Below are 26,947 nucleotides of genomic sequence, written 5' to 3'. Positions count from 1 at the left end.
ACCAAACTTTGCTAAAAATTAATGCTGAGGATGTAAGACCAACTTTGGTCTATGCCATACTCCTTTTATCCATTACGCTGGGGGCACAGGGCTTATTAGCACTGCATTTCAGAGAGCAGCATCTTTCTTAATAGACTGAACCAGTCACTTGTTCACAAGCGTTACTTGTCAGACTGGATTCTGCGGTGCTGTCGTTTTGCTCGCGTTAAAGAGGAACCAGAGATAAGTTAGTTATGAAGTCAGAAACACACTTGGAGCTCAGGCTCGGCTGGGATCCTTTTCCTGATGGGCAAACGGAGTTTTGCCTGACACCCCTGCGCCGAGGGGAGCGGGAGCGGCCGCACTCACCTGCAGCGCCAGGCAGCGCGCATCGCTGCTCTGCAGGGCGGCCCGCATGTCCTCCACCAGCTCCCGCAGGCTGCCGTTCTCCTCCTCCAGCTTGGCGATGCGGTCCTCGGCCTGCTCCAGCGCCACGATCTCCTCGTAGCACTCCGGGGAGCAGGGCCCCGCCGGCCGCCGCTCCGGGCCCGCCCGCCCGGCCGGGGGGTGCCCGCGGCGGCGGCGGCGGGGGCTGCGCAGCCGGATCTGGGTCTCGATGTGCTCGCTGTCCCGGCCCAGCGGCAGGCGCGGCTCGGCCCCGCCCGCCCGGGTGCTGAAGAGCCCGCAGAGCCGCGCGTGGAACTGCCGGAAGGTGAGCCCGGCCGCCAGCCCGTCCCACAGCCCCGCGCACTCCTCGGGCTCCGCCGCCTCCTCCAGCCCCAGCACCTGGCACAGCGTGCGGAAATCCTCGCCGGGGATGCGGCCGGCCCCCGCGCAGTCCAGGTGGTGGAAGATCTCCTGCAGGTACTGGTCCAGCCCGGTGGCCAGCACCACGATCTCGTTCTCCACGCCGCGGTCCAGCCCGTAGTGGTAGGCGAGGGCGCTCACCAGCCACTGCGTGCGCCGGGCCGGCCGCCCGTAGGGGTCCCAGCCCTCAGCCGGCTCCATCGCGCTCCCCGAGCATCCCGAGCCCGGCCGAGCCCGCCCCGCACAGCCCCGCTCGGCCCCGCCCGGCCCCGCACAGCTCCGCCCGGCCCCGCTCAGCCCGCCCGGCCCCCTCGGCCCCGCTCAGCATCGCTCAGCCCCGCCCGGCCCCGCACAGCTCCGCCCGGCCCCGCACAGCTCCGCCCGGCCCCGCCTGGCCCCGCTCAGCCCCACCCGGCTCCGCTCAGCCCCGCACAGCTCCGCGCCCGCGACGGGGCGGGACGGGAGAGGGGCCGGGCTGTTCCCACGCGGAGCTCCGGGCTCGGCCCTCTGCGGGAGCCGCGTTCGGCTTTGCCTGTCAGGAAAAGGGCTTCAGGCGGAGCGGGCAGGTGCGACCCTGCTCCGTTTGTCTGTCGGGAAAAGGATTCCAGCCGAGCCTGAGTTCCAAGTTTGTTTCTAACTTGATAACTAATGTACCTCTGGTTCCCCTTTAACGTGAGCAAAAGTGATAGGATAACAGAATCCAGTCTGACAAGTGACTGAGTGGTTCCACTAAATTAACAAAACTAACGTGCTTAGAAGACAATCATCTTTCTGTTCACTCAGGCTTCCTCATCTCTGTAGATATGGTGACTTTATGATATTGGTATGTGTTTTTTAAGTCTTCTGTGATAGAGATGAGTAAGTGTTAGACTGGTTCAGATGGCCGAGCTTTCCAAAGCAGTGATTTTAGTCTCTTCTTGGCTGTGGAGTAGGACCTGTGTTGTTGAGTGCAGCTACGAGCAGGGCTCCTCCACCAGAGTGCCACAGGTGACAGTGGCACCAGCTGTGCCCAAGGTCTGAATATGGTGGCACAGTCGGGGTGGTGCAAACAGACCCCATTAACAGCCCAGACAGGGCACAGTGGTGAACGAGGTCTGGGTCCCATTTTCCTCCTGTTTGAAGAGATGCATAACTTGTAACGTATTTTTTATCAACTTGAGGAGTGATCGGATGCATATATATTCCTTATTCACTTTCATAGCCATGTTTACCTATAGAACTTGAGTTTTTCATAGTCTGGTATTGTTGTTAATGCAAGAAATTGCCTTTGGGTCAAAATGTTCCGGTAATGTGGCACCAGAGAGAGGCAGGAAAGACAAAGCTATAAACCTTGAATGTTTCTAGCAGATACTGTGGAAACCCACTCACATCAAACCATTGACCCCAAACACCAGCTAAAGCATCAAGGGCCCAGAGTTTAGGCAATGCAAAGATCTAAACTTATTTTGGCCTGACTAGTTTCATTGTAAAAATGTTTACCAAATGGACTTAATTGATTTAAAAGCTACCAGAATCTTTACAGGCTATAAACCTGTCAGTGTAAATTGTGCTTAGCACCTATGGCTTCCAGTTGGGTGTCTTGGTGGTGTTCCTGGATGGAAGAGCGGCATCACTGGGAATAGTGGGGAACATTTGGGGCTCTGTTGAATTCCTTGTTGTTCATCTGAGGGCTTCTGGTTTGAACGAGCAAAGGGCATAACGGTATGGCAAATCTTTGGCTTTCTGTGTTATCACTACCACAGGGACATGAGAATGACAGAATGAGATCAGTTCACCTTCACCAAAGTTTCATCTCTGAGAAAAGGCAGATTCTTGATACCAGCAAAATACCCCAAACCTTTGGCTCTTGGATTTTGTTTGATTTTTCAGGAAAAGCTCTGACTGTAATTGGGTCATGCATCATGTTTACTTAAAAAACAACCACCTGCCTCAAGACTTTTAAACACGAGACAAATGTGAAAGCAGTTGGACCAGAGAAAACTCTGTCACTTCAGCCCCCTCTGTGACAAGGGGGCTGTGTTTGGTAAAAGGAAACTTTCCCTTGGCCTGCTTTTGTTTAAAATTAAGCTGTGAATTGCCCCACACTTTACCTTTTTGTCCATGATTCTGATATCAGAGGTACACAAAAGCCTGTCTGTCACAGTGTAATTGCAATGACTCTTATGTTACTTGCAGCTATAGCAAGACAAAGATTTTACTCCTGACCCAGGCAAGATTTGCCTGTTCCTTGACTTACTCTCTAAAGCTGCTTAGAGAGACAGGAGCATTTTATCAAGGAATCGAGGACTTTTTCTTTGTTAAGTTGTTCCCAGTTCTGAAAGTGCACTTGAGCATGAAACTGTCTTGAAGGAGTCCCAGTTTTAGAAAGAGCTGATGGGAAAGCAGGATCTGAGCGAAATTACTCTTTCTACAGTGCTGTGGGAATAGGTGGAAATTAGAAGTGTATTAAAATGCTGCTTTTTAATATCCACTTAACTGGATATTTTTATTATAAGAGGCTAAAAGGTGCCATGCTCACACTTTAGCTTGGTTGGCAACTTGTTGATGGAATAATGTTTTAAATTGTATTAGGTAGTCATGGGGTTAGTTAAGAGATATAAACTACATTTATAGACTTGAGATTAAGTTAACCATACTTATATTTTATTCCATGGTTCATAGGTGTCTCATAGGACTGAGGATCAGCACAGTTTGCATTTCTGTCTGGCATTCCAGGATATCAATAATCTGGTCTCATTTGTGTGGCAAGTTGTTGGTCAGTGCAGAGAGGCAGCCAGAACTGTGGGGCTGTGGAAGATACTCATCTTGCCAGAAAGATCACTTTATTGCAGTAAAAAATATATTTTATTCCTTCCAGACTCTGTCCTACTGTTAAGGAGAAAAGTGAAAATGTAGTGCTAAGTACCTAAAATTTGTTTTCCAAACCCTTTCCAACAAAGCCATACTGTGATGTAATTGATCCTTTAAAAACTGTTGGCTCTGAAATGGTTGCTTTTACGAGGACCTTCAGTGCAGAGTCACAATAACATTAGTGAGCAGTGATGTTCCTGGCGTGCTCTTGAAGTTACTCACAACTCCAGAAATGTTGGGTGTTGTCTTTTTGTTTGCTGGGTCTGGTGTACTGCGAGTGCTCTGTGTGTGCGGTGAGACAAAGAAGGGAAAATGAACACCCCAGTGTGCCCTGGAGTCCTGCTCCTGCCTCCAGCATGGCTTCAGTTAGTGCTTGCACAGGCAGGACTTCAGGTGTGCATCCAGGAGTGTGGAGGTACTGCTGAGAAACTGTGCCAAAGGCTGGAAAGGTGTTCTATAGCTTAGGGACATGAAGAGCATATTGAGTGGCTACAGGAAAGAGTTTCAGGTGCTTCTAAAGTAAGGAAAATATCTTTGTTAAAACCAGACAAGAACTAGTCTCTGGAACCCTTCTTGCTGTGGAGATGATGGGAAACCAGAGGGGTAAACAAAAGGCCTGACCTAATTGCAACTCGGTTTTTATTCTGAGTGATATTACCTTAGACTGTGGTCTTTGTCTTGGCATAAACTATTTAAAGGGAAGAAATGGTGTGTTATGTAGTCTGCAGAGGCAACAGCTGCAGTTCTCAGTAACCAGGTGTTGTATTTGACATTTCTTAGTCATTCAGCATCTGGAACAGTTTAAAGGCTCTCCTGCAGTAATTGGAAAAGAAAAATCTACTGCTTTCAAGTTTATTTATTGGTGCCCATAGGGTAAATATTTCTTTTTTATGAACAAATTTTGAAGTAAATGGAGGGGGAAAATTGGAAATTCACAATAGGATAAGTGGGACCAGAATTTGGCTTGTAGTGCTTCAGTCAGTTTTACTCCTGGCATTCTGTTTCTCCAGCTGATGATTTTGGCAGAAGTTCCTGTGCAGGCTGTAAGGAGCAGATGTGATCTGAGCCTCTGCTACAAGGTGTTGACTCTTCTTAAGAGTGTGTATCTACATTACTTCAGAAAAGTGTTTTCTTTCTGCAACATTGATGCCACCTTAATTCCTGCTGTAAATTAGATTATAGGTTCTCAGGATAAACATGTATGATATAGGTTTTTCCTTTTTAGAGCACTTTTTCTCCTGGATATCCCTAAATACCAGAAATTAGTAAGTTTGTGTGTACAGGTGAAGGAATGGAGGTGCAGTGACTGTAAAGAGCAGATGCAAGGAAGGTGGTGAAGGCTTCAGTCTTGGTTTTGAGATGCATTTTGTGTTAGTTCCCATGACATCTAAAACCTGAAATCCCTGGATAATCAGAATCAGTTTCCTTGGCAAGTTGGACACCTTAGTGCACAGTCCCCCAAAATGCCATGCTGGGCAGGGTGCTGTGCGGGGTAAGGTGACACCAAGAGTGTGGGTGTCCCCTACTCCTTGTTATTCTGAGGTTTTTGGGCACTGCTGAGTATTGACAGCCCCGAGCCTTTGCCTGAGAGGAGCTGTGAGTGAGGAGCTGATGGTTTCAGTTCTGCCATCGAGCGGGGACTGTGTGTCCTGTTCACTGCTTGCTGAGACTCTTCATGCACTTTTAATAAACCATGGCAGATTTTAAGACTCTTTTTTCCTCTTTAGCTCAGCAAGTCTCAAACTCCTTTCACAGTGGTGGAGGTTCAACAGAAAGAGCAGAAGATGTCCCTGTGCTCTGCCTCATGTCCAGCCCTGGTGGTTCGCCCAGTCTCGCTCCTGGGGTCAGAAGATGCAGGTCCAGCAAGGCCTTGGGGAAGACACAGACACAGGTCTCCTGCCTGCAGGGTGAGTGTGCAGGAAGGTGTGACACACTGCCCACCACCTTTTATTTCCTCACAGCTGTGTTTAAAACAGAAGTGTTGCAGTTTGGATGCAGCCCAGCCTGGTAGGTGTCCAACAGGTATATCTACAGCTCCTGTGATCTGAGGGCTGAAGTGGAAGACTGGCTGTTGGGATTTGGGTCCTGAGCTGGTGTAGGTGTGAAAGGAGCACCAAGCTGAATCGTTTCAAGATTTGGATCCTTCTCGGCTTTTATGTGTTTTTCAGATTCCTGTGCAAAATTCAGGAGCTCTCATTGTGTTTGTCTGAAGGAGATTTACCAACCCCATGCCTGAAGGATGTGGGCATGGCACGCAGGGATCCATGTGTTCTCTTGTTCATGGAATACACTTTGGAATGTTGAAGCTTTTATCCATCAGCAAAGTGTTTCATGACAGTCATATTTTTATTCCATTGGCATTTTAATTTCTGCTGAGCTGGTTTTTTGCAGACAGAAGGGAGACTGCTGTTCTTTTCCTCCTTTTCTTCAGCTATTGCAAATAAAGTTCTTTGAGGAGACTCAACCAGCACCCAGCTGTACAAAAGTGAAAGTAGCAAAGGAATCCAGGGCACGGGAGGAGTCTTCAGCCCTTCCTGTTGAAGGTCTTCAATATGGAAACTGAACCTGGCTTATGGGTAACACATACTATTTGTACAGAAGAACAGATGCCCAAAGCTGTTGGTGGGCCCAAGTCCCTTTCAGTCCTGGCTGGAGGACTAGGTCAGCAGGCTTGGGGGGGGTGGAGGAGGAGGAGGAGGAGGAGGCAGGGGGATGTCAGGCAGGTCCTGCCTCCGTGGCTGGGGAACTGGGGGAGGGCGTGGGGGAGGCACGGAGGGCTGGGGCTCTAGTTTTCTGTGGGGCTGCTGGTGTTGAGCCCCTCTCCGAGACGTGTCCAAATGGACGTTCCTGGGGCTCTCTGGAGGTGAAGGGGAGCGGCGCAGTCCTGGCTGGTGTTTTGGGTGCCTGTGGAGAGAGGAGGTGGCTGAGGCCCAGCTGCAGGGGGCACACAGGGACTCTGCTGCCCAGCAGGGCCCAGAGCTGGCAAGGCTCAGCAGCACGGGGGAGCTGCTGGCACACCTTGGCCCCGGTGGACACCTGCCCCTCAAGGCCCCAGCGAGCAGGGGGATGGCTCTGGGCAGGGCCCTGGGCAGGAGCGGGCGCCAGGGCACGTCTGCCTTCCAAGGGCAATCTCGTCCCTGCTCCTTCTCCTCCCCACCTTGCTTTGCCTCTGCCCGTCCTGCTGGGGCTGCTCTTGGCCAGGCAGGCTCAGTTGGAGCCAGCACTGGCTCCAGTCCCAGCGGGCTCCCCAGGAGGGGCCCAGCAGCTGAGAGGCCAGGAGAGCACTGGACAGCAGCAGAACCCTCAGCAGAGTTCTTTGGCCAAGGACTAACTGGCCACTCCACAGCAGCCAGGCTGGGAATGTTCCATGGATACGAGGAGATACTATAGGAAGCTGTGAGGGGGAAAATCAACTTACTCTTTGCTGTCAATCCACCACCGGATCCCAACATAGCACAAGATCATGGCCAGAGGCACAGTGAACAGTACCACCACTGTGCCCACCATGCAGTGCTTGCGCACATCCTGGGGGCACAGAACTCTCCTGACGCTCGGGGGTTTTTGGTCCTTTGTTCCTGCCTTGCCGACCACATCTGCGGGAGCAATTTGGAGCGTTAGCCCGTCCTGGGCACCCCTGCTAAGCCGACAGCGCGTTGGACACAGCCAGGACGTTCTCTGTTTCCCTCAGTGCGGGTGCCTGGAGGCTCCCAGCCCTGGGGACAGGCTGTGCCACCAAAGCAAACCCAGAAGGCCGGGAGGAGAGCCCGGGGGGAGCGGAGCTGCTTGAGCAGTCGCTCCTTTGAGGGACACGCACACAACCCATCCCTGCAGCAGGCAGTGCCAGCCTCATCCTTCCCTGCCCCGGGACAGCTCCCACAGCCCAAGGGGACGGAGTCAGGCCCTCTCAGGAGACACGTGAGCCCCTGCCCAGGGTGGGAGCCAGGGAGCGCTCCGGCCCTCGGCTCGCGGGAGGGATCCCGCTCTGGGCTGCTCTGGTGCCTTGGGCCTCTCGAGACTCAGGGCCAGCTCTGGGAGCAGCTGCAGCGGGAGGGACCTTGGGGCCAGAGTCCCGTTTCCCAGGGGCTGTGGAATGTGCTCCAGATGCCTCCAACCTGTCGTGCTTTCAGCTTACCCGGCTTGCTAGTGCCTGGCATCGCCTTCCTTCCTTCAGGAGACTCTGGCAAAGAGTCGTTTGTTTCTTTTGGAACCACTGCTTTCAGCACAGCCTCTCGGTCCATCTCTGGAGAAAGCAAGAGGGACATCTGGATCAGAGGGAGCTGTTCTCCATAAGGGAAGTGGCATCTTCAGGAGGCAATGCTTATAAAAGACATGGGAAAGGTCCAGGGAAACAGCCAGGCTTTTGGGGCTGGGTCAGGGCACTCCCTCCTCCAAACAGCCGCCACACCGGAGCTGCCGGGAGACCAGACCAGGCAATTGCAGGGGATCTCCTGGTCTGCAGGGCCCGTGGTGCATTTGGGGCACAGGGTCAGGGGATGCTCAAGGCCTTCCTGCAGAGGCCGGGGAGAAGCTGCAGCCAGGCCAGGCGGGGAATCAGCCCCACAAGGCGGGAAAGCAGCAGCGGGGCAGCGAGGCTGCGATGGATCCCTTCCCGCTGTGCAGCCACTGCCTGTCCACACGTGGATCTAAAGCCTCGGCTGATGGGTCTCATGGCTCAGGATGAGGGAAAGGACCCACCTCGCTGTCTCTCCAGTTCACTCAGCATCTTGTCCAGAAGTTCCATTGCCTCCTGGGATTTCTTTTCACCTGGAGGTTGGTTCTTGCCTGTTGGAGGACCTGAATGGCAAGCAGTTCCATTTGACATGAATGGATTAGAGAAAACCAGAGCTCAGCCTGTGAGGTCAGCAGGGACAGACTACTCACTCATGCCATATGAGCTGGACCAGTGTGGAGCAACCAGCACAGGAGCTGGAAAAGTCCTGCCTGCGGACACCCCTGTAACTCAACAGGCAGAGACACTTGTGTCATCCCTGGGGCTCTGCAATGGCAGCCCTGAGGTACAGGGGGGGTGAGGGGATCCCGCAGGGACAGGGCACACACGGGCAGGTCTCTGTCCTGGCCCCTGCAGAGGCGCCCGGCTTGCCCAGCTTTGGGCTCTGAGCTGGCAGCTCTCCCAGGGGGAAAAGCCACGACGTACCCACACGACCTTCCGGAGGCTCAGCCCTGGGCCCCACTCCAGGTTCCTGATCACCGTCACCCCCAGGCTTGGCCACAAAAAGGGCAGGACAGAAGAGCTCCCGTGACCCAGTTCCAGACTCTCCCTCAGGCCGGAGGGGCAGGGAGTGCAACTGGGCAACGGGATCCCTGCAGGGCCCTCATCTCTGCCCTCCCCTCAGGAGCAGGGGCAGAGCTCCCACAGGCCAGCAGTGGCCCCTCGCTGGGACCAAAGGAGCCCCACACAGAGCTGTCAGGGCACCAGGGACTCCCTGGAGCTGCCCCAGCTCCAAACTCAGCCCCAGCGAGGCCCATGGCTTGGCAGCCGCAGCGGGAGCACCTCCGGCTCCGAGGGGCCGGCAAAGGAGCCGCGCCAGGCACAGCCCCCCGGGCACAGCCCTGGGCCCGGCCCCTTCCCTCTCTGCCCTTCTCCGTGTCGACACGGAGGGAGCAACTGGCATTTCCATGGAAAGAAGATTAAAAGTTCTCCCTGACAGGGATTCTGTGGGATCCCTCTTGGGCCTGAGCAAGGAGTCGGCCACGATTGCCACAATGCAGCAACCTTGAGAGGGTCTTAAGGAAAATGGTACATGAATGAGCTCTTGCCACATTGACAGGGATTACTTTTTCAAGGAAAGAGTTGTTGAGAACTTACTTCCAGTAGGTCCCAAGATATCCAAACCGTAGTCCGTCCAAGCTGCGGGGGAATCTTCCTCAGCACCCTCATCTAGAAGCAAACAGAGATGGGAACTGTTTCCATGGCATGCTGGGATCCCCTCCTGCCTCAGAGAACTGTGGCACTGCAGGGGCTCGGGGAGCCCCGTGGGGGCCAGATGTCAATGGACATGGCCAGAGCTGCAGAGGGGCCTGGGCAGCTCTGGGCTGGCTCCTGGCCGCTCTGCACACTCGTTCCAGGCCCTGTGCAACATCCCTGGGGGAGCGGCTGGAGCAGCCAAGGGCCCTTCGGGGCTCTCTCCGCACCCAGGAAACCCTGGCTAAAGCCCTGGGGAAAACCATCCCCGACGCTTCCCGGGGAGAAGAGCCCGCTGGCCGGGAAAGGTGCCCCAGGCCGCCGGCTCACCTGCTCCCCGCGCTGGCACCGGAGCAGCCTGGGCAGCCCTGGCGTGCAGGGCCACTGCCAGGAGGAGGGGGAGGAAGAGGCGGAGAGCAAGGGCCATGGCCCCTCGCCCGCACACCGTCCGGCAGCTACTGCTGCCGCCGCTGTCCTGACACCCCTGTCCTGACACCGCTGTCCTGACACCGCTGCTGCAACCGCAATCAAGGTCAGGGCCTGAGTTATGTTGTCCTGGCTGGTGTGGAACCACAGGGCCCTGCTGTGACCTCATGGCCGGGGGGTGGTTGTGTGGGGATGGAGCTCAGGGTGAGGATCTGCCTTCCTGGGGAGGGAGCACGTCCCAGCAGGCAGCTCTGCCCGAGGACTGCCACACAGTCCCACCCAGGGCTGAGCCTGCAGGCTGGGGGCTGAAGGGATCAAGTGGTGAGAAGGTGGATCTTCCTGGTGAGAAGGACTCAGGGGTGCTGGTGGATGAGAGGCTGGACATGCCGTGGCCATTTGCCCTCAGTGCCCAGAAAGCCAACCTTACCCTGGATTGAGTCCAAAGGAGTGTGCCCAGCACCCCGAGGGTGGTGATCCTGCCCCGCTGTTCCTCCCTGGTGAGACCCCCCTGGAGCTCATCCAGCTCTGGGGTCCTCAGCACAGCGAGGACATGGGCCTGCTGGAGCAGGTCCGGAGCAGGTCCAGAGCAGGCACAAAAATGCTCTGAGGGATGGAGCCCCTCTGCTCTGGAGCCAGGCTGGGAGGGCTGGAGGTGTTCACCTGGAGAAGAGAAGGATCTGAGGAGACCTGATTGCGGCTTTTCAGTTCTTAAAGGGGGCTTGTGAGAAAGATGGGGACAGAGTTTTTTAGTGGGGCCTGTTGTGACAGGACCAAGTGATAATGCTTTTACCTAAAAGAGGGTAGATTCAAATTAGATATAAAAACCTTTTTTTATGCTGTGGGTGGTGAAACCCTGACATTCCTGGAGACATTCAAGCTCAGGCTCTGAGCAACCTGGTCTAGTTGAAGATGTCCCTGCTCACTTCAGGGTGTTGGACTAGATGGCCTTCAAATGTCCCTTCCAACCCAAACCATTCTATGTTCCTGTGCACCATCAAAGTAGGGCTGGGTTAATTCCTGGGGTAGTGATGCTGACACCTGTATTTCGGTAGTTGTGCCATTAGTGATGGGCTGAGAGAGGCTTGATAGACCAAACAGTGAGGTCTGCAAACCACAGACAGTGTGTTCAAGGAGAAAAAGGAGAGGAACACATTTCAGATGAATGGGAAAATGCCAGCATTTTGCTGCCCATTCTGTGTTGACAGAAAGGAATGTCCTGAAGATCCCTTCATGGGTGTGCACTATTGGCTGTCCCAGCACTTGTGTCCTGTAAAAGAGGGAAGTTGTTACAGCTTCTCAATATCCTGTTTATAGCTGGGTAAAAACCAAATACTGCACTTCTCCATCTCTGCTTTCTTCCCAATAAAGGCAAATTTTGTCCATTATTGTGTGGAACATATTCAGCTATTCATGTGCAAATTCTTGCCATTCACACAGTGCTGATTTGCTCTAATCTCACTGCAATTAAGACTGATACATTGTGAGGCAAAGCGCTGAGTGATTACTCCTGGTGTCTGTGACTGTAGAGATATTCTGTAATTAAATGACATTTGAAGACAGGTGTAGTATAGAATACTTCTGGCACATATATAACTTTACTAAATATCCAGACATTTCTGTACATTGTGTAAGAGACCTGGAGGTTGGTACATCACTTCTTCTGTGAGTACTCACTAGAATAGTAATTGGGTCAGTTTGTTCAAATAAATAAGCAAAAGTAATGCATTATTTCTTATGTATGCAGTCTTTCATATTTAAGATATGTTATTGACACAGTACCTAGTTAAGTACAGGTAGGATGGGCATTCAGTGCTAGCAAGATATTATTTGTTCATTCCTAGTTTTGTTTTAAATGGCAGCATGATAGTCACTTCAGAACTTATTTTACTAGGAAACAATATTTAAATTTCTCTGCATGATCTCTCAAAGTCCCTCCAAATATTTTATTTTATTTTATTTTATTTTATTTTAGGCTTATTCAAGCTAGTCCTTGACACAGAGCAAAGATTAAATCTACCTTTTCAAATCAAGGCCATAGTTCCAAGCAGAATTTACCATTTGTGGTGGCAGTTTTGTCTGCTCCGTATGTCAGAATTCCCACTTCACCATCTGTTTTCTCAGTTTCTTTTGAAGTTGAATTAACTGGAGGACAAGCAACTGCTTTCTGCTTCAGAAGTTGGGCCAAATCCAACTGGTTTTGGAATCTGTTTTTTGGAACTATTACAGTTCAGAAAACATTAAAAATATCTGAATCTATTTAAGAAGTATGGAAAACAAAAATATAAAGCCCTGCTATGTTCATGATTGCACAAAACCAAGTTCTTTTTTCGAAAGAAAATCAAGTCTGAAAGAGTTCAACTGCCAGAATATGAATGTAAAGGAGGTCAGAATATCAACAGGATGTCAACAGGATACATGATCCTTCTCTTTTGAGTGAGACACCTGAAGAGGTGTGTAAAATAAAACATCTTGTACCACAAAACTTGCTTTGCTTTTTGAGAATTTGACATATTGTTGCAACTTAAAAATGAGTATTTATCAAAAACAGTGAAAAAGGCTGATGAACAGAGATGAGTCTCACTGTGTTTTAAATCTCCTGAATTAAACTGTTTCGTTGTCCCTGTCTTGAGATCGTGCCTGGAGGGTGGGAGCACAGGCCATGACATTCTTTTTCCTGTGAAGAACCCTAAAGGTTCCTCACAAGGGGGTGACAGAATTGGTGGTAGAGTTTTACACGCAGCTCGAAGAAACACAATGTATGCCCAAGAAATCTTTACATCAGTTGTCACCAAACCTGGTCTCTGTGTTTTTATAGCTGTGATTTATAATAACAGCAGTTTGAAAATCAAGGCATTTGATGATGTTTTGAGATGTTTTATTCATTGAATAATGAAATAACTCTAATTCAATACATGTAGACAGATGTGTGATGACTATTTTACACAAATATGATGACATTTATTTTTTTAGGGCTTTAATCTAATGTTGTTACTCATATTGACTACAAGAACTCCACATCATCCAGTCATCTCTGAGTGTCAGCTTCTCACAAGGGTGACTTTGAGGCTTTCTGCTGCTGAATATTGTCTGCAGACGATCATATTCAACCTACAGCATTTCCTCCCAGATTTATTGATATGTGCAACATCTTCCCTTTATTCTTGGCATTAAATCTTTTCTTCTCCTCCTCCTCCTCCTCCTCCTCTTCCTCCTCCTCCTGTTCCCTCCCCCCCAGGAATTTCAGTCTCCAAGGTCTAAACTCTTCAGCTGCTTCACAAACATTGTTTTAATTCACACAGGCATCCATGCAGTGAACAACAAATCAAGGCTGTGCCTGTGAAGCTTGAAGCAATGTACATTTATAGCACTAAAAATAATAATCCATTACCCGGACGAAGCCAAGCATTTCCCAAATAACTCTACCTGTCCTCGGGGATGTTTGCCAAAGGATCGGGAGAGAGAAGGTTGTTTGTGTAGCTTTGCAGCACTAAAGTGATGAACATTAAAAAGTACAGCTTTCTGAGATCTTTGTATTCCTATAAAACAGAGTCAAAATGTTTTATATATGGGACATTAATGAAGAAGTGAATGACAGATTGTGAAAATAGCTGCTTTGGGAACAGAAAGCTAAATAAGAAAAAGTTTACACACTCTGCGTCCCCCCTCCCTTTCTATGCAAACATACACAGGCAAGTGCATCCATACCTATCTGTCTGTCTCTTTATCTATTTTTCTAATCTGTGGAAAGCTTTCCATGTGTGGTATTTTTTTTGTTCATTTATAAGTTAAGACACATCTGTTGAGAGCTGGAAAAAGATACCACCCCTCTTTGATACAACCAGCTTGGCTTTAGAAGCAGAGATGAACTGTGATTTCTTGCTAGAAATATGCTGGCTTGTTTAGATTAACTTTATTTTCATTTTAATTTTTTTCTTCTATGATGGTTGGCAAAAACATTTCTTCCTTAAGCTATGTGCTGGCAATATTTGAGATAGAAAATAACATCATACTACACATTTTAGATACTTCATAGTTTTCTTGTGAAATTTTATTGTTGTACCACCTACCTGAAAACCCATCAAAACTAAATCAGCAGGTCAACTACTGTGCACAACTTGCTAGAAAGCTGCAGTTCCTGCAGCAAAAGAGAAGGTTTGGGGATGGCTGGGGTAATTTTAAGTGCAGGGGTTTAGTTTTCCACTAGAGGGAAGGGAAGCTGCAGGAAGGACTGCTGCACTTCTAGTATTCCTGGCTATAAAATCAGGGACAACCTCAGTAACAGCATCTTTAGTGGCTGAGACACTAAATGTGACCTCAGCACAAACTGCTGCTTCTTGGTACATTTCCTTCTGCTAGAACTAGCCAGAAAAGGGATTTTAAATCTAGGAAAACTAATGCATATGATCCGTATGCACAATGTCCCATTTAATTTTTACCATACCAATAAAAAAGGAGTTTGCTTTATTGCCTTTCCAGCCAGAGGTTGGAGAAATTCAGCAACTAATCACTAACTCACAGCTAAATCTGATGCCAGCAACATTCCTACAATATTCTTGTTGGGTTTTTTAAACTGTTAAACTTCTTTATTGCTGCTGACTGCCAGCATATATGAACTGACCTGAACCTCTTCTTAAATAGATGCTTCAAGAAGGTTGTACAGTTTTCCCATAATAACATTAACTGCCATGATTTGATTGCAGTAAAGGTTTTGTAAGCTAATAAAACGTTGATGTCTATCTGTAGGCTCCACAAGAGGATAAGGGATATAATTCCTGGGGATCTGCTGCCCTCAGCAGAGATACCACAGTCTTGAGTCATGGATGTGGAGTTCCCTTAGCTGATTTTCTGAGTTTCTCCTCACTCAGAAACCTCCTTTGCTCTCGTTTTCTTTGATCATTATTCAGTACGAGGAAAAGTTAGTGGAGTGAAATGAGGTGTCCTCAGAGCCTCCTCTTCCCCAGGTGAACCCCCCCAGCTCTCCTAGCCTGGCTCCAGAGCAGAGGGGCTCCAGCCCTGGGAGCATCCCCGTGGCCTCCTCTGGACTCATTCCAACAGCTCCACATCTTCCTTGTGTTGGGAGCCCCAGAGCTGGACAGAGAGCTCCAGGTGGGGTCTCACAGGGCAGAACAGAGGGACTGAATCCCCTCCCTCGCCCTGCTGGTCACATTTCTTTTGATGAAGCCCGGGAGAAGCAAAAGGACTTGTAATTATACAGAAGACTTGTAATTTCTTTTTGGGTTCAGCTCTCATTTTCCTTTTTCTCTTTCTTCTCCATAGCCCCCTCATTGTGCTTTGGCTTGTCATCCAGGCTTGGGATGCTTGTGGGGGCCACACCAACCAAGCTTGCATGAAAATTGCGGTTTTTTCTCTTGCTGTGCCAAAGCCCTGCTTTGCCTTTGGGCAACCAGAGTGGCACTTATTTCTAACCAAATAAAGTCAGCCCTTGCAGACAGAACTGAGCTGAGCTGAGCTTTAAGAAAATGGTGAAGAATTTTAGAACCTCTTCTCACTAGTTACCGGTGTCCATCCACCTCTTCTGTTTCCTCAGGGAAAACTCATTGCAACTAAACCCTCTCCTGTTAATACAGACATCAAAGAAGGGGTATCCTACATATTTCCTGGGAGTCTGAATTGGGGTTTTGGAGTGGGTGGCTCAGCTGAGGACTCTAGCCTTCCTGTGCTTTGTGAACAATTTTGAAATCTTTTCTCCTGTATATATTTTAATACCAAGAGATTTTACCAATATGCGGAAATCTGTGTTCCTGTCTTGGAGACACTGAAAGAAATTGAATTCCAAAGTATTTCCTTGGCCTGTGGATAAAAGGAGGATTACATGAAGTTAGAAAGGAGACAATCTAATGTAATTATTCCTAGTACTTGTGTTTATAAGATCACAGGGCAGAGAAGAAGGGGCATAAAAGAGCAGGGGAATGAGGCAGCACAGGATCAAACACTGACAATCTGAAAAAGGGACAGCAGCTGATGTCTGACACCAGAGAACTGAATGGGAATAAATGGGGGACAGTGATGTTCCATGTGGGAGTAGCAGCTGATGAGTACATTGTATTGACTGTGGAATGAGAGAGGGGGAGAGACTGACCTGTGACCCTGAGTGACACCAGGTGTAACCTGGCAGGACCAGGAGCTGTGTGGCATCAGTGCAAGACATGGAGCTGAGACAAGGGAGGAAGGAGCTCCTTCTGCCCAAGCAGGGACCTCACAGGCGTGCCCAGTGTGATACTGGATAATGAGGAGTGATCCTGCACCTGCTGTTCCTGTCACCTGGAAGGTGGGACAGAAGCAGAGAGCTGTTAGGATCTCACTGTGGAGCAGGCTAGCTTTGGGCCACTGCCTCTTGAGCCAGTCTGCTTTTCTTCTCAAGCACAGAGTTTGGCCATCTTCTGTAACACCATCCCTTGGGAAAAAAAGGTTCTTCTTCCAGTTTCCCAAAACACCTCCATACAGTTTCTGCAACTACTCACTCATCCTTTAACTGCACACTTTGAGGCAAATCAGTGAAAGCAAAGGGCTAACAACAGACACTGGGAGTTAATTTGTAGCTTAGGATGGATAGTTTTCCCTGAAAAAATCCAGCTGGTATTTCGGCAGTGGCTGGTTAGAGGACCAAAAGAAGCTGAGCTCTATTTTGCAGTTGTGATGGTCAGTATTCCTGCCATGCTGCTTCTCTCACCTGCTTCCTCAGTTCACCTGGGCTCTTGGCCCCAAGAGCTTAATACTAATGATGGTATTTTTAGAAGCACCAGGACAGGTCCTGCTTTCTGAAGGCACTGTGCTTTGAGATGACCCTGGAGATGATGTGCAGCTCTCACTGTTCTGGCAGTTCGGAGAGCACTGGGGACAGATAAATAACTGGTTGGGGTTTGGTGGGTCTTTGCTCTCAGCCTCACCTTGCAGAGGAGGGTGTTGACAGGGGATCACAAGGACAAGAGGGATGGTCCCAGGTCCCCTGCAAGTTTAACAGCTCTGTATGAAATACAGGGAAGTGAATTGGACCCTCTACATAAGTGCAGGGAAAGGGGATGGAGAGATGAACGTGAATCCCCTGGAAGGTGTTTCCCAAATGTACTGTGCATGTTGGATTACAGCTCTGCCTGGACGTCAGCAGTTTGCTCACCAAGAGGCTTTTTGTTTTTCTTCATGTGTATCAAACTCAGCAAATTAAAAGGCTGCTTACAGAGAGAGAGTCTTGTGTAGTGTAATCTGGACTTTGGGAAGATGGTAGCTGTTAGATCAATACCCAGCAATCTGGCTAACTTTTTTTTTTTTTTTTTTTTTTTGTGACTGCTCCCTGGTGATTTTGGTCTGGTTTCTTAAAGGGATTCAATTTTAATTTCGAAATGGAGGTAATGCTGTCACGGGACAGATGGAGCTGGGACAAATGGCATATTGATTCTGATCTTAACAAGAAGCCACCTGAGCTCCTCATGACAACAGCCCCACAGACTGGTAATGGATCTGTAAAAATCAACTCATCACAAAGCTTTTAACTTGAAGCTCTGCCATATGGAGTCTGTTCAGTTCTGCCACAGAGGGAGAGGGTTTGAGTGCAAAGATGTTTAGCAAGGAGACCTGTGCACAGCAAAACTGTCTGTACTCCAGCAAGTGAAGTGTCTTAGGATGTAAGACCTTGGCCATACTTCAGTTTTACCCCTCCATTTACCCAACTTCTTGGCCTTCCTTTGTCGGTGGTGAAATATGACAGGGAGAGGCAGATCCTTCTTGGCTGCTGCTTCTCTAAAGTTGGCCTTGTTTGCTGACTGTCCTCTGAACAGGTTGGTGACAACCAGCTCCAGTTACCAAGGTCAGACAAAGCTGTCTCACACCAGTGCTGGGGCCAGAGGGGGCTGGATTAAGTCTGCACTGTCCCAGCAGCCTGGAACCTCGTGTTCTCCCAAAAACAGGAACAGGCAAATTGGTATCTCATTATGAAGCAGCACTTTGAGAAGTTTGCCATGTGTTTGATTCTGCCCTGAAGCAATTGAGATTCACTGGAGTATTCACAAGCCCTAAATAATGGATTTATTGTGGTTGCTAGAATCTTTCATATTTTACAGCTTTGCTGTACAATACCCTGGCACTTGCAGAACCCTTGGCTGGTGCAGTTCTTCAGTGCTTCTTACAGAGAAGTGCTTTGGGAAGCAAGTCAGGGCTCACATTCACAGGTGGTTTGTGGAGCCCACAGGACAGGGCACTGTCTGTTATTCCAACACCTGTGCCATTTATTCTGGTGGAATCCTTGTGAGAAAGATTTTTAGTCTACTTTTTTAGCTCGAACAGCCCAAACTTGTCCATCTAACTGGTTTCTGTTGCAGGTTTTTCCTTTGCTGTCTGCCGTTGGCCCCGAGAAGATGCTGCTCGGATTCTGCAGACCATAATTGCTGATACCAAGCTGAAACCTCACTGTGTTCCACAGCAGCTGAGTTATCCACAGGTGAGCCAAGAGCCAGGGTTCAGCTCCAGAAACTCCAAGACCTGACAGATGAACCTCTGGCCCTGAGGAAGGCAGGAGCATTCTGAAGGTAAAGGGTAACTGGCTTTGGGTCTGACCCTGCACGTCCCTTTGCATGGCAACAGCTGCCCCACGCTGTGTGTGGGGCAGATAACACGTGACACTTAATTTAGCACAACACTTTGGGAAGTGAAAATATTTGTTAAAATTGGTGTTGATAGCACTGGTTGAGTAAACTTACAAAGCTCTTAAAAAAAAAAACAGTCTGGGCACAAAATGATTTTTTTATTATTATTTTTAGTTCTTTGATGCTCAGAGATAATGGAGGAAGGGGGAGATTTTCTGTTCAGCTCGCCTGTTAGGGTGCAGTGGGTGAGAAAAGAGCAGTTTTTGGCCAGCTGGTTTAGGAGCTCTAAAAGCAGCTGTGGTGTCCCTAATGAAACGGGGGGTGGGGGCACAGTTACAGACTGGATTGTCCCCCATGTGTTCCCCTCTTCACTACAGAGCTGTGGAGAGACAGCCTGCTGGTGGCAAAATCCCCACACCCCCCAGTTTGCAGCACTAAAGGCTTTGTACTCATCACTATGGAAAGCTGCATGGGTGGCCTGCACCTAATGTTCTTTTGTTGGCTGGACCCCAGTCAGTGCTGCATCTCAAAGACTGACCCCAGCCCTGAGCTGCTTTTAAGACTGACTTGATCAAAGGGACTGAAGCTCTGTTGACTACAAATTCTCTAGAAAAATAAACACAGGAACTATGAGAATGTTGGTGACAAAAGCAGAGTTAAACCTTTGAGGCCACCTCCCCCCTTTTATTTTTAATTTATTTAATATTCTGAGTGCCAGTTCTTGTATGAAACGGGCCCTCAGCAGCAAGCTGGGCCTCCTTGGTGTGGCCCTTTGTGCTCACTGTTTCTGGTTTGGTGTGGCTGTTCACACTATGAAACTTGTCCATCGTGCACTCTTTGTCTGTAATTCCAATTTCCTGTAACTCCAACGCACAGCCCTTTTTGCTGGATGGTGTGTAAATAATCTGATTACTTTATTAGATAACTTACATCTTGCACTTCATGACATTCCAGTTGTGGTAATCAGACTCTGTCACATCCCATTTCTTGAACTTTCAAGCCTTCCAGCTGCAGCCCAGGGAAAGATGTTTCTGTCTTGCCTCAAAATTGGCTACTCTTTTGCAAAGACAGCCTTTTACAAAGGAGTTGTTACGTGCATTGATGTCCAAGGGTCTGCTTTAAAAGACAAAAAAACCTCCACCAAACAAACAGCAAACTAAACAAACAGCATATTACAAACTGCTGTATTTTCCGTTCTTGCTTTTAATATTTTCCAAACTGACCTCCTTTTCCACTGCAGTGACAGGAAAAGAAAGCAAACATCCTTCCCAGATGATGTGCCTTGACGAAGGAACACAGACCTTAAACACAGGGGATATATTAAACGTGCAGATGATCATGATCATCATGATCATTTATTTCCTGCCTGTTTTTATGTAAGATTATTTGCAGAGGGCTGAGCACAGTGTCTCAGCCCCCCTGGCTGGTGCCACGGCCCCCTGTTATCTGCTCTTCCTCGTGCTCTTGTGTCTCTGCCCATTTGTCTCTCTTGGGTCGCCGCCTCCTTCACCTCAGTTTTGTTTCTTTAAATCATCTTTGCTGTAGCAGCTCAGAGCTGGTGCCTGAGGGTTTTCCTCCACAAGCAGTGTAATTTTCCTCCCTGTCTTCCTGACTCAGACTCCTGGCTCTCTGATGAAAGGTCCCATCATCCAAGCAGGTCTGGGCACTGCTGGGACTGTTCCTCAGGGGATCCAAGCCCCTTCCCATGGCCCCATTGTCCATCCCGGTGCCCTGGGGTCCAACTGTGCATCTCCTTCTGCCCAGCTGATAACTGGGAAAATGTCTGCCAAATATTTGTACTGTGGGGCAGCCTTGAGGGCTGTAGGACATTCCTGTGGACACGTCCAAGCTGGAGCTTTATCTCTGCTGACTGACCTGGCAGTTGGGGTTTTTGGTTGGGTTGGAGTTTGATTTTGGGGGTTTTTTACACTTAACAGTCGGATCAGTGTGATTTGTATCCTAAAGGTTCTAAAGCACAGACGTTGCACTTGAAGGTTGTTTTGGGTTTTGCAGTGGTCTCAGATGCTGCAAACCCCTGTGGGTCTGAGCAATGGGGCTTTAGCTGTGTGTGCTTCCAGCCCTGCAGTTCCCTGTGTGGTGAGTGCTCTGGGGCACCTGTGTGTAACAGCACATGAGGGTGCCACAGCTCCCATTGTCTTGTGGTGTTTTGGAGAATCCCTGCATTCAGAAATTAACTCTCCTTGAAGCTCAAGGGTGCCTAAACTTCCCATATAGACACATGTTCCTCATTTCTGATTTTTTTTAAAGCCTGGCTGGCTGAGCACCTGCCCTTTCCTTGTCCTGCCATGCCCCAGCCCCACAGTGTTGGACAACCAGCCCCATGACACCAGTTCAGGTGCCCTCCTATGAAGGAGAAAGGGCATCACAGGGGCTTTGCACCAGGTCCTGATGGCGAGCACAGCTTGAGCTGCAGCAAGAAGGTCCCCCCTGGCACCACAGAGAGCATTGAGGAGCCTGGAAACTCCCAAGGTGCAGGTTTCAGATAAGACAACCCAGCTGTCACAGCAAAAGTGGCCCCACCTCAGTCCAAGAGGTGCAGTGTGCACACAGTATAATCATGGAGCACTCGGTTGGGAAATCAAATTCTTAGGGTGTATCTCAAACAAACAAACAGATTCTATCAGACAAGTTGACATTCATGGGAAGTCTCCCTTTCAAGTCCAAACTCCATCATTAAGGAATTAGTTTTGCCACTGGTAAACGTGGCCCCTGGATTCACTATGTAGCTACATGTCCACAGACTGAGCTGCCCACAGGGCCAGACTCTGGCAGCCATTTGCCTGGCTGGAGAATGGATGCTGCAGCATTCCTAGTCTAAAACAACAGAAATCCAAACTCTTGCCTTTCCAGTTTGCCTGCTAGAAATGTGAAGAAGTTTCATGATGTTTGAACTGTCTAAATTAAACTATCTCAGAGAGATAGTTCACGAACAGGAAACTTGTGGTTACTATCTCCATTATACACAGAACAATGTAAAGTGGTTTAATTGCTTTTTGTACTCTATTGTAGATGAATTCTGGCCTTTATTTTGCTGCTGTGTCATTAAGTTGTCTCAGATACTCCTTTGTGTCATTTAACCACTGGGTTCTTGCAGAAGTACAATCCTTCAGCATCTCACACTGGAGATAAATCATGCAGGACGAGGTCAGACTTTAGCCTTTGGAGTGTCAACATGTGCCAGGATGATCCATTAGCCCACATGTGAACCAGGTGTTTTACCAGGCCAGACACATAACTGTTGTCCATAGCTGGTCTCTGTCTGCAAAATAATGTGGAGCTGCAGCTCTAAGGAACTCAGAGGTTAGGGAGCAAATAGACCAAATCCCTAATTTTTATCAGTTACTTTACAGGAGTATTTGCTACTGATAGATTTTATATTCCTTCCCAGAGCTGGAATAAAAGAATCCCAGCAGTTTGCTATGAAAGCAAGAGAAAGAGACTCTTCTCAACAGGTTCCAGCTCTGTTCCTCATTTGAATTAAAAGCGGAGCAAAACTATTCTGTTGGTCATGACAAACCCACCTATTTTTGATTACAGTCTGTGAAAGACAAAACAGTATAAAAAATATTTCATTTTATAATACTTACATTTTTCTATTGAGCCATGGCATAACTATGCCGCCATGAGCTTGATGATGACCCTGGGAAAAGAGTAAAACTGAGCTAAAAACTAGTCAATGAATTTCATTAACAAAGCGAGGCGTATGGTACTGGAGCCCTGCAGGACAGTCCTGACCACGAGACAGGCCACAAATGCTCGGAGCAACCTCTGAAGGGAGCAGGGTGGAGGGAGATCAGTGACTTACTCCTTGTTCTCGTACACCTTGCGCGCCACAAAACTGCAGCAGAACAGGAGCAGAGGCACAGTGAGCAGTGTGGCCAGCATGCCAATCATGCAGCGCTTGCGATAGTCCGGGGGGCACAGAACTCTCCTGACGCTCGGGGGATTTTGGTCCTTTGTTCCTGCCTTGCCGACCACATCTGCGGGAGCAATTTGGAGCGTTAGCCCGTCCTGGGCACCCCTGCTAAGCCGACAGCACGTTGGACACAGCCAGGACGTTCTCTGTTTCCCTCAGTGCGGGTGCCTGGAGGCTCCCAGCCCTGGGGACAGGCTGTGCCACCAAAGCAAACCCAGAAGGCCGGGAGGAGAGCCCGGGGGGAGCGGAGCTGCTTGAGCAGTCGCTCCTTTGAGGGACACGCACACAACCCATCCCTGCAGCAGGCAGTGCCAGCCTCATCCTTCCCTGCCCCGGGACAGCTCCCACAGCCCAAGGGGACGGAGTCAGGCCCTCTCAGGAGACACGTGAGCCCCTGCCCAGGGTGGGAGCCAGGGAGCGCTCCGGCCCTCGGCTCGCGGGAGGGATCCCGCTCTGGGCTGCTCTGGTGCCTTGGGCCTCTCAAGACTCAGGGCCAGCTCTGGGAGCAGCTGCAGCGGGAGGGACCTTGGGACCAGAGTCCTGTTTCCCAGGGGCTGTGGAATGTGCTCCAGATGCCTCAAACCTCTCACACATTCAGCTTACCCTGCTTGCCAGTGCCTGGCATCGCCTTCCTTCCTTCAGGAGACTCTGGCAAAGGGTCACTGCCTCCTTCAGGAGCTGCCGCCTTCCACAGAGCCATCTCTTGGTCCATCTCTGGAGAAAGCAAGAGGCAATCAGATGTAACCATTCTCCATAAGGGAAGTGGCATCTTCAGGAGGCAATGCTTATAAAAGACATGGGAAAGGTCCAGGGAAACAGCCAGGCTTTTGGGGCTGGGTCAGGGCACTCCCTCCTCCAAACAGCCGCCACACCGGAGCTGCCGGGAGACCAGACCAGGCAATTGCAGGGGATCTCCTGGTCTGCAGGGCCCGTGGTGCATTTGGGGCACAGGGGCAGGGCATGCTCAAGGCCTTCCTGCAGAGGCCGGGGAGAAGCTGCAGCCAGGCCAGGCGGGGAATCAGCCCCACAAGGCGGGAAAGCAGCAGCGGGGCAGCGAGGCTGCGATGGATCCCTTCCCGCTGTGCAGCCACTGCCTGTCCACACGTGGATCTAAGGCTGATGAGTCTCATGGCTCAGGCTGAGGGAAAGAAACCCACTGTGCCCTCCCTGCAGTTCACTCAGCATTTTTCTCATGCCTTCAGATGGGTCCTGAGATTTCTTTTCACCTGGAGGTTGGTTCTTGCCTCTTGGAGGACCTTAAGGAAAAGCAGTTTGATTTCACTTGAAGTGAATACAGAAAACCAGAGCTCAGCCTGTGAGGTCAGCAGGGACAGACTACTCACCCCTATGATGTGAGCCAGCTTTGCTTAGAGGAACCAGCCCAGAAGCTGGAAAAGTCCTGCCTGTGGACACCCCTGTAACTCAACATCCAGAGAAGATTCTGTCACCTGGCTCTTGCTACATTTTCATTCATTATTCTTTGAGGGGACATTGAGAACTTACCTGCAGGAATCCCTGAAGGCTCTAAAGAATTTTCTGTTGATGGTGTTGGAGAAGTATTCCCAGTACCCTCACCTAGAAGCAAACACAGATGGGAACCGTTTTCAAGGGGACAAAGTCAGGATCTCTCAGAAGACACTGGAGCCTTGCTCTCCCCATCTACCTTTTTTCCAGCATGGGCACCCCTTGCAGCTGCTCCCAGATTTCGGGATATGTCCCTCCCTTAGGGCCCCCAGCAGGACTGCTCAGTACCCAAGTCCCCTAAGCCTGCTCAGGATAATTCATTTGTGCTGTGATGGTCTGCTCCGGGCTGGGCCAGCACTGCCAACAGCAGACACGGCAGCTGAAGCCTCAGAACAGCTCAGCCCAGAGGATGCCTGGCATCGCCTCCCTGCCCTCAGCAGAGCCTGGCACGGAGCCACTGCTTCCTTTGGGGAACGCCGCCTGCCACAGAGCCCCTTGGTCCTGCTCTTGAGAAAGTAAAACGGACAACTGGATCAGAGGGAGCTGTTCTCCATAAGGGAAGTGGCATCTTCAGGAGGCAATGCTTATAAAAGACATGGGAAAGGTCCAGGGAAACAGCCAGGCTTTTGGGGCTGGGTCAGGGCACTCCCTCCTCCAAACAGCTGCCACACCGGAGCTGCCGGGAGACCAGACCAGGCAATTGCAGGGGATCTCCTGGTCTGCAGGGCCCGTGGTGCATTTGGGGCACAGGGTCAGGGGATGCTCAAGGCCTTCCTGCAGAGGCTGGGGAGAAGCTGCAGCCAGGCCAGGCGGGGAATCAGCCCCACAAGGCGGGAAAGCAGCAGCGGGGCAGCGAGGCTGCGATGGATCCCTTCCCGCTGTGCAGCCACTGCCTGTCCACACGTGGATCTAAAGCCTCGGCTAATGGGTCTCACGGCTCAGGCTGAGGAAACAGACTGACCTTGCTGTCTCTCCAGTTCACTCAGCATTTGGTCCAAAAGTTCAAATGGCTCTGGGGAGTTTTTTTCTCCTGGAGGTTGGTTCTTGCCTGTTGGAGGACCTGAGTGGCAAGCAGTTCCATTTGACATGAATGGATTAGAGAAAACCAGAGCTCAGCCTGTGAGGTCAGCAGAGACAGACTATTCACTCATGCCATATGAGCTGGGCTCAGGTGCAGCATCCAGCTCAGGAGCTGGAAAAGTCCTGCCTGCGGACACCCCTGTAACTCAACAGGCAGAGACACTTCACTGCAGGGCCCTCATCTCTGCCCTCCCCTCAGGAGCAGGGGCAGAGCTCCCACAGGCCAGCAGTGGCCCCTCGCTGGGACCAAAGGAGCCCCACACAGAACTGTCAGGGCATCAGGGACTCCCTGGAGCTGCCCCAGCTCCAAACTCAGCCCCAGCGAGGCCCATGGCTTGGCAGCCGCAGCGGGAGCACCTCCGGCTCCGAGGGGCCGGCAAAGGAGCCGCGCCAGGCACAGCCCCCGGGCACAGCCCTGGGCCCGGCCCCTTCCCTCTCTGCCCTTCTCCGTGTCGACACGGAGGGAGCAACTGGCATTTCCATGGAAAGAAGATTAAAAGTTCTCCCTGACAGGGATTCTGTGGGATCCCTCTTGGGCCTGAGCAAGGAGTCGGCCATGATTGCCACAATCCAGCAACCTTGAGAGGGTCTTAAGGAAAGTGGCACATGAATGAGCTCTTGCCACATTGACAGGGATTATTCTTTCAAGTTGAGAACTTGCCTCCAGGAGGCCAGAAGTACTTCAGAACATCATCGTCCAGATAATCCAAGTCACGATCCCCATCTAGAAGCAAACAGGGATGAACTGTTTCCATGGCATGCTGGGATCCCCTCCTGCCTCAGAGAACTGTGGCACTGCAGGGGCTCGGGGAGCCCCGTGGGGGCCAGATGTCAATGGACATGGCCAGAGCTGCAGAGGGGCCTGGGCAGCTCTGGGCTGGCTCCTGGCCGCTCTGCACACTCGTTCCAGGCCCTGTGCAACATCCCTGGGGGAGCAGCTGGAGCTGCCAAGGGCCCTTCGGGGCTCTCTCTGCACCCAGGAAACCCTGGCTAAAGCCCTGGGGAAAACCATCCCCGACGCTTCCCGGGGAGAAGAGCCCGCTGGCCGGGAAAGGTGCCCCAGGCCGCCGGCTCACCTGCTCCCCGCGCTGGCACCGGAGCAGCCTGGGCAGCCCTGGCGTGCAGGGCCACTGCCAGGAGGAGGGGGAGGAAGAGGCGGAGAGCAAGGGCCATGGCCCCTCGCCCTCACACCGTCCGGCAGCTACTGCTGCCGCCGCTGTCCTGACACCCCTGTCCTGACACCGCTGTCCTGACACCGCTGTCCTGAAACCGCTGCTGTACAATCTCTGTCCAGTAATCACTGTCCAGTAATCACTGTCCAAACGCCACCAAATCAGGGACTGAGTGGTCGGTCATTGTGGTGCTGTGGGACCACGGGGCTCTGTGACCTCACAGCCCTGCTGTGACCTCATGGCCGGGATGTGTTCGTGGGGGATGGACCCACCTCTGGGAGGGAGCAGGTCCTGCTGGCAGCTCTGTCCCGGGGCTGGGACAGTCCCACCCACGCTGAGCTCACGGCTCTGCCCTGTGCTCCCAGCACCGGCTCACGGGCAGCGAGAGCTCAGCCTCCCTCCGAGCAACAGGCAGCCACAGCCCGTGGGTTCTGCCCTCCTCGGGCACTGTCAGCCACACTCCCGAGGCTGAGGAGTGAGGGATTTCTGGCTCCAGGCAGATGCCCTCCTGTAGGCAGGTTCCAGCCTGGAGCCCAGTTTAGCACCGTGGGGGGTCCCAGGGCTAACGAGGCACTTTTGTTTTATGGGAAAGATGGAGCCTTTACCATTTCCTCTTCATGTGAAATTTAAGGGACTGTATCAAGTAACCTGATGTCATCTCACTGTTAAAAACTGAGGCAAAGAAGGCACGAAGGACCTCAGCCTTTTCCTC

General features: G+C 50.8%; 3 protein-coding genes across 8 annotated transcripts in view; all 3 read right to left on the bottom strand.

The window, feature by feature from the left end:
- The window catches only part of EFCC1 (EF-hand and coiled-coil domain containing 1), a 56,172-nt gene extending 55,124 nt beyond the window's left edge, over positions 1-1,048 (bottom strand). The window contains exon 1 of the mRNA XM_051793364.1: positions 349-1,048. Coding sequence (XP_051649324.1) covers positions 349-987 — 639 coding nt within the window. The 5' untranslated portion in view covers positions 988-1,048. The remainder of the gene's footprint in view (positions 1-348) is intronic.
- A 1,942-nt stretch (positions 1,049-2,990) lies between these two features.
- On the bottom strand, positions 2,991-26,376 carry LOC127473485 (prophenin and tritrpticin precursor-like). 4 transcript variants are annotated; one of them, XM_051793140.1, is made up of 8 exons: positions 26,282-26,376; positions 9,890-10,043; positions 9,464-9,535; positions 8,518-8,595; positions 8,332-8,430; positions 7,769-7,876; positions 7,055-7,229; positions 2,991-6,540 (listed from the first exon to the last, which is right to left on the bottom strand). In XM_051793140.1, exons 2-8 carry the CDS (start codon positions 9,984-9,986, stop codon positions 6,294-6,296), a joined length of 876 nt encoding a protein of 291 aa, XP_051649100.1. In that variant the 5' UTR covers positions 9,987-10,043; positions 26,282-26,376; the 3' UTR covers positions 2,991-6,293. The 4 variants fall into 4 exon arrangements, with proteins under 4 accessions (XP_051649100.1, XP_051649097.1, XP_051649098.1 ...); XM_051793137.1 differs by lacking the exon at positions 26,282-26,376 and having other exon boundaries at positions 9,890-10,154; XM_051793138.1 differs by lacking the exon at positions 26,282-26,376 and having other exon boundaries at positions 8,518-8,589; positions 9,890-10,154.
- Positions 21,503-26,368, bottom strand: LOC127473487 (uncharacterized). 3 transcript variants are annotated; one of them, XM_051793141.1, is made up of 9 exons: positions 26,140-26,368; positions 25,725-25,787; positions 24,945-25,043; positions 24,023-24,094; positions 23,716-23,775; positions 23,123-23,233; positions 22,409-22,583; positions 22,191-22,243; positions 21,503-21,862 (listed from the first exon to the last, which is right to left on the bottom strand). In XM_051793141.1, exons 1-8 carry the CDS (start codon positions 26,234-26,236, stop codon positions 22,216-22,218), a joined length of 705 nt encoding a protein of 234 aa, XP_051649101.1. In that variant the 5' UTR covers positions 26,237-26,368; the 3' UTR covers positions 21,503-21,862; positions 22,191-22,215. The 3 variants fall into 3 exon arrangements, with proteins under 3 accessions (XP_051649101.1, XP_051649102.1, XP_051649103.1); XM_051793142.1 differs by having other exon boundaries at positions 23,746-23,775; XM_051793143.1 differs by lacking the exon at positions 23,716-23,775.
- Positions 26,377-26,947: the final 571 nt, after the last annotated feature.

This window comes from Manacus candei, unplaced genomic scaffold (genome assembly GCF_025592945.1).
Source record: "Manacus candei isolate 608988 ecotype Guabito, Panama unplaced genomic scaffold, ASM2559294v1 h1tg000036l, whole genome shotgun sequence".
Lineage (NCBI taxonomy): Eukaryota > Metazoa > Chordata > Aves > Passeriformes > Pipridae > Manacus > Manacus candei.
Note: the sequence above shows the minus strand (reverse complement) of the source record. Positions and strands in the feature narration are given on the sequence as shown.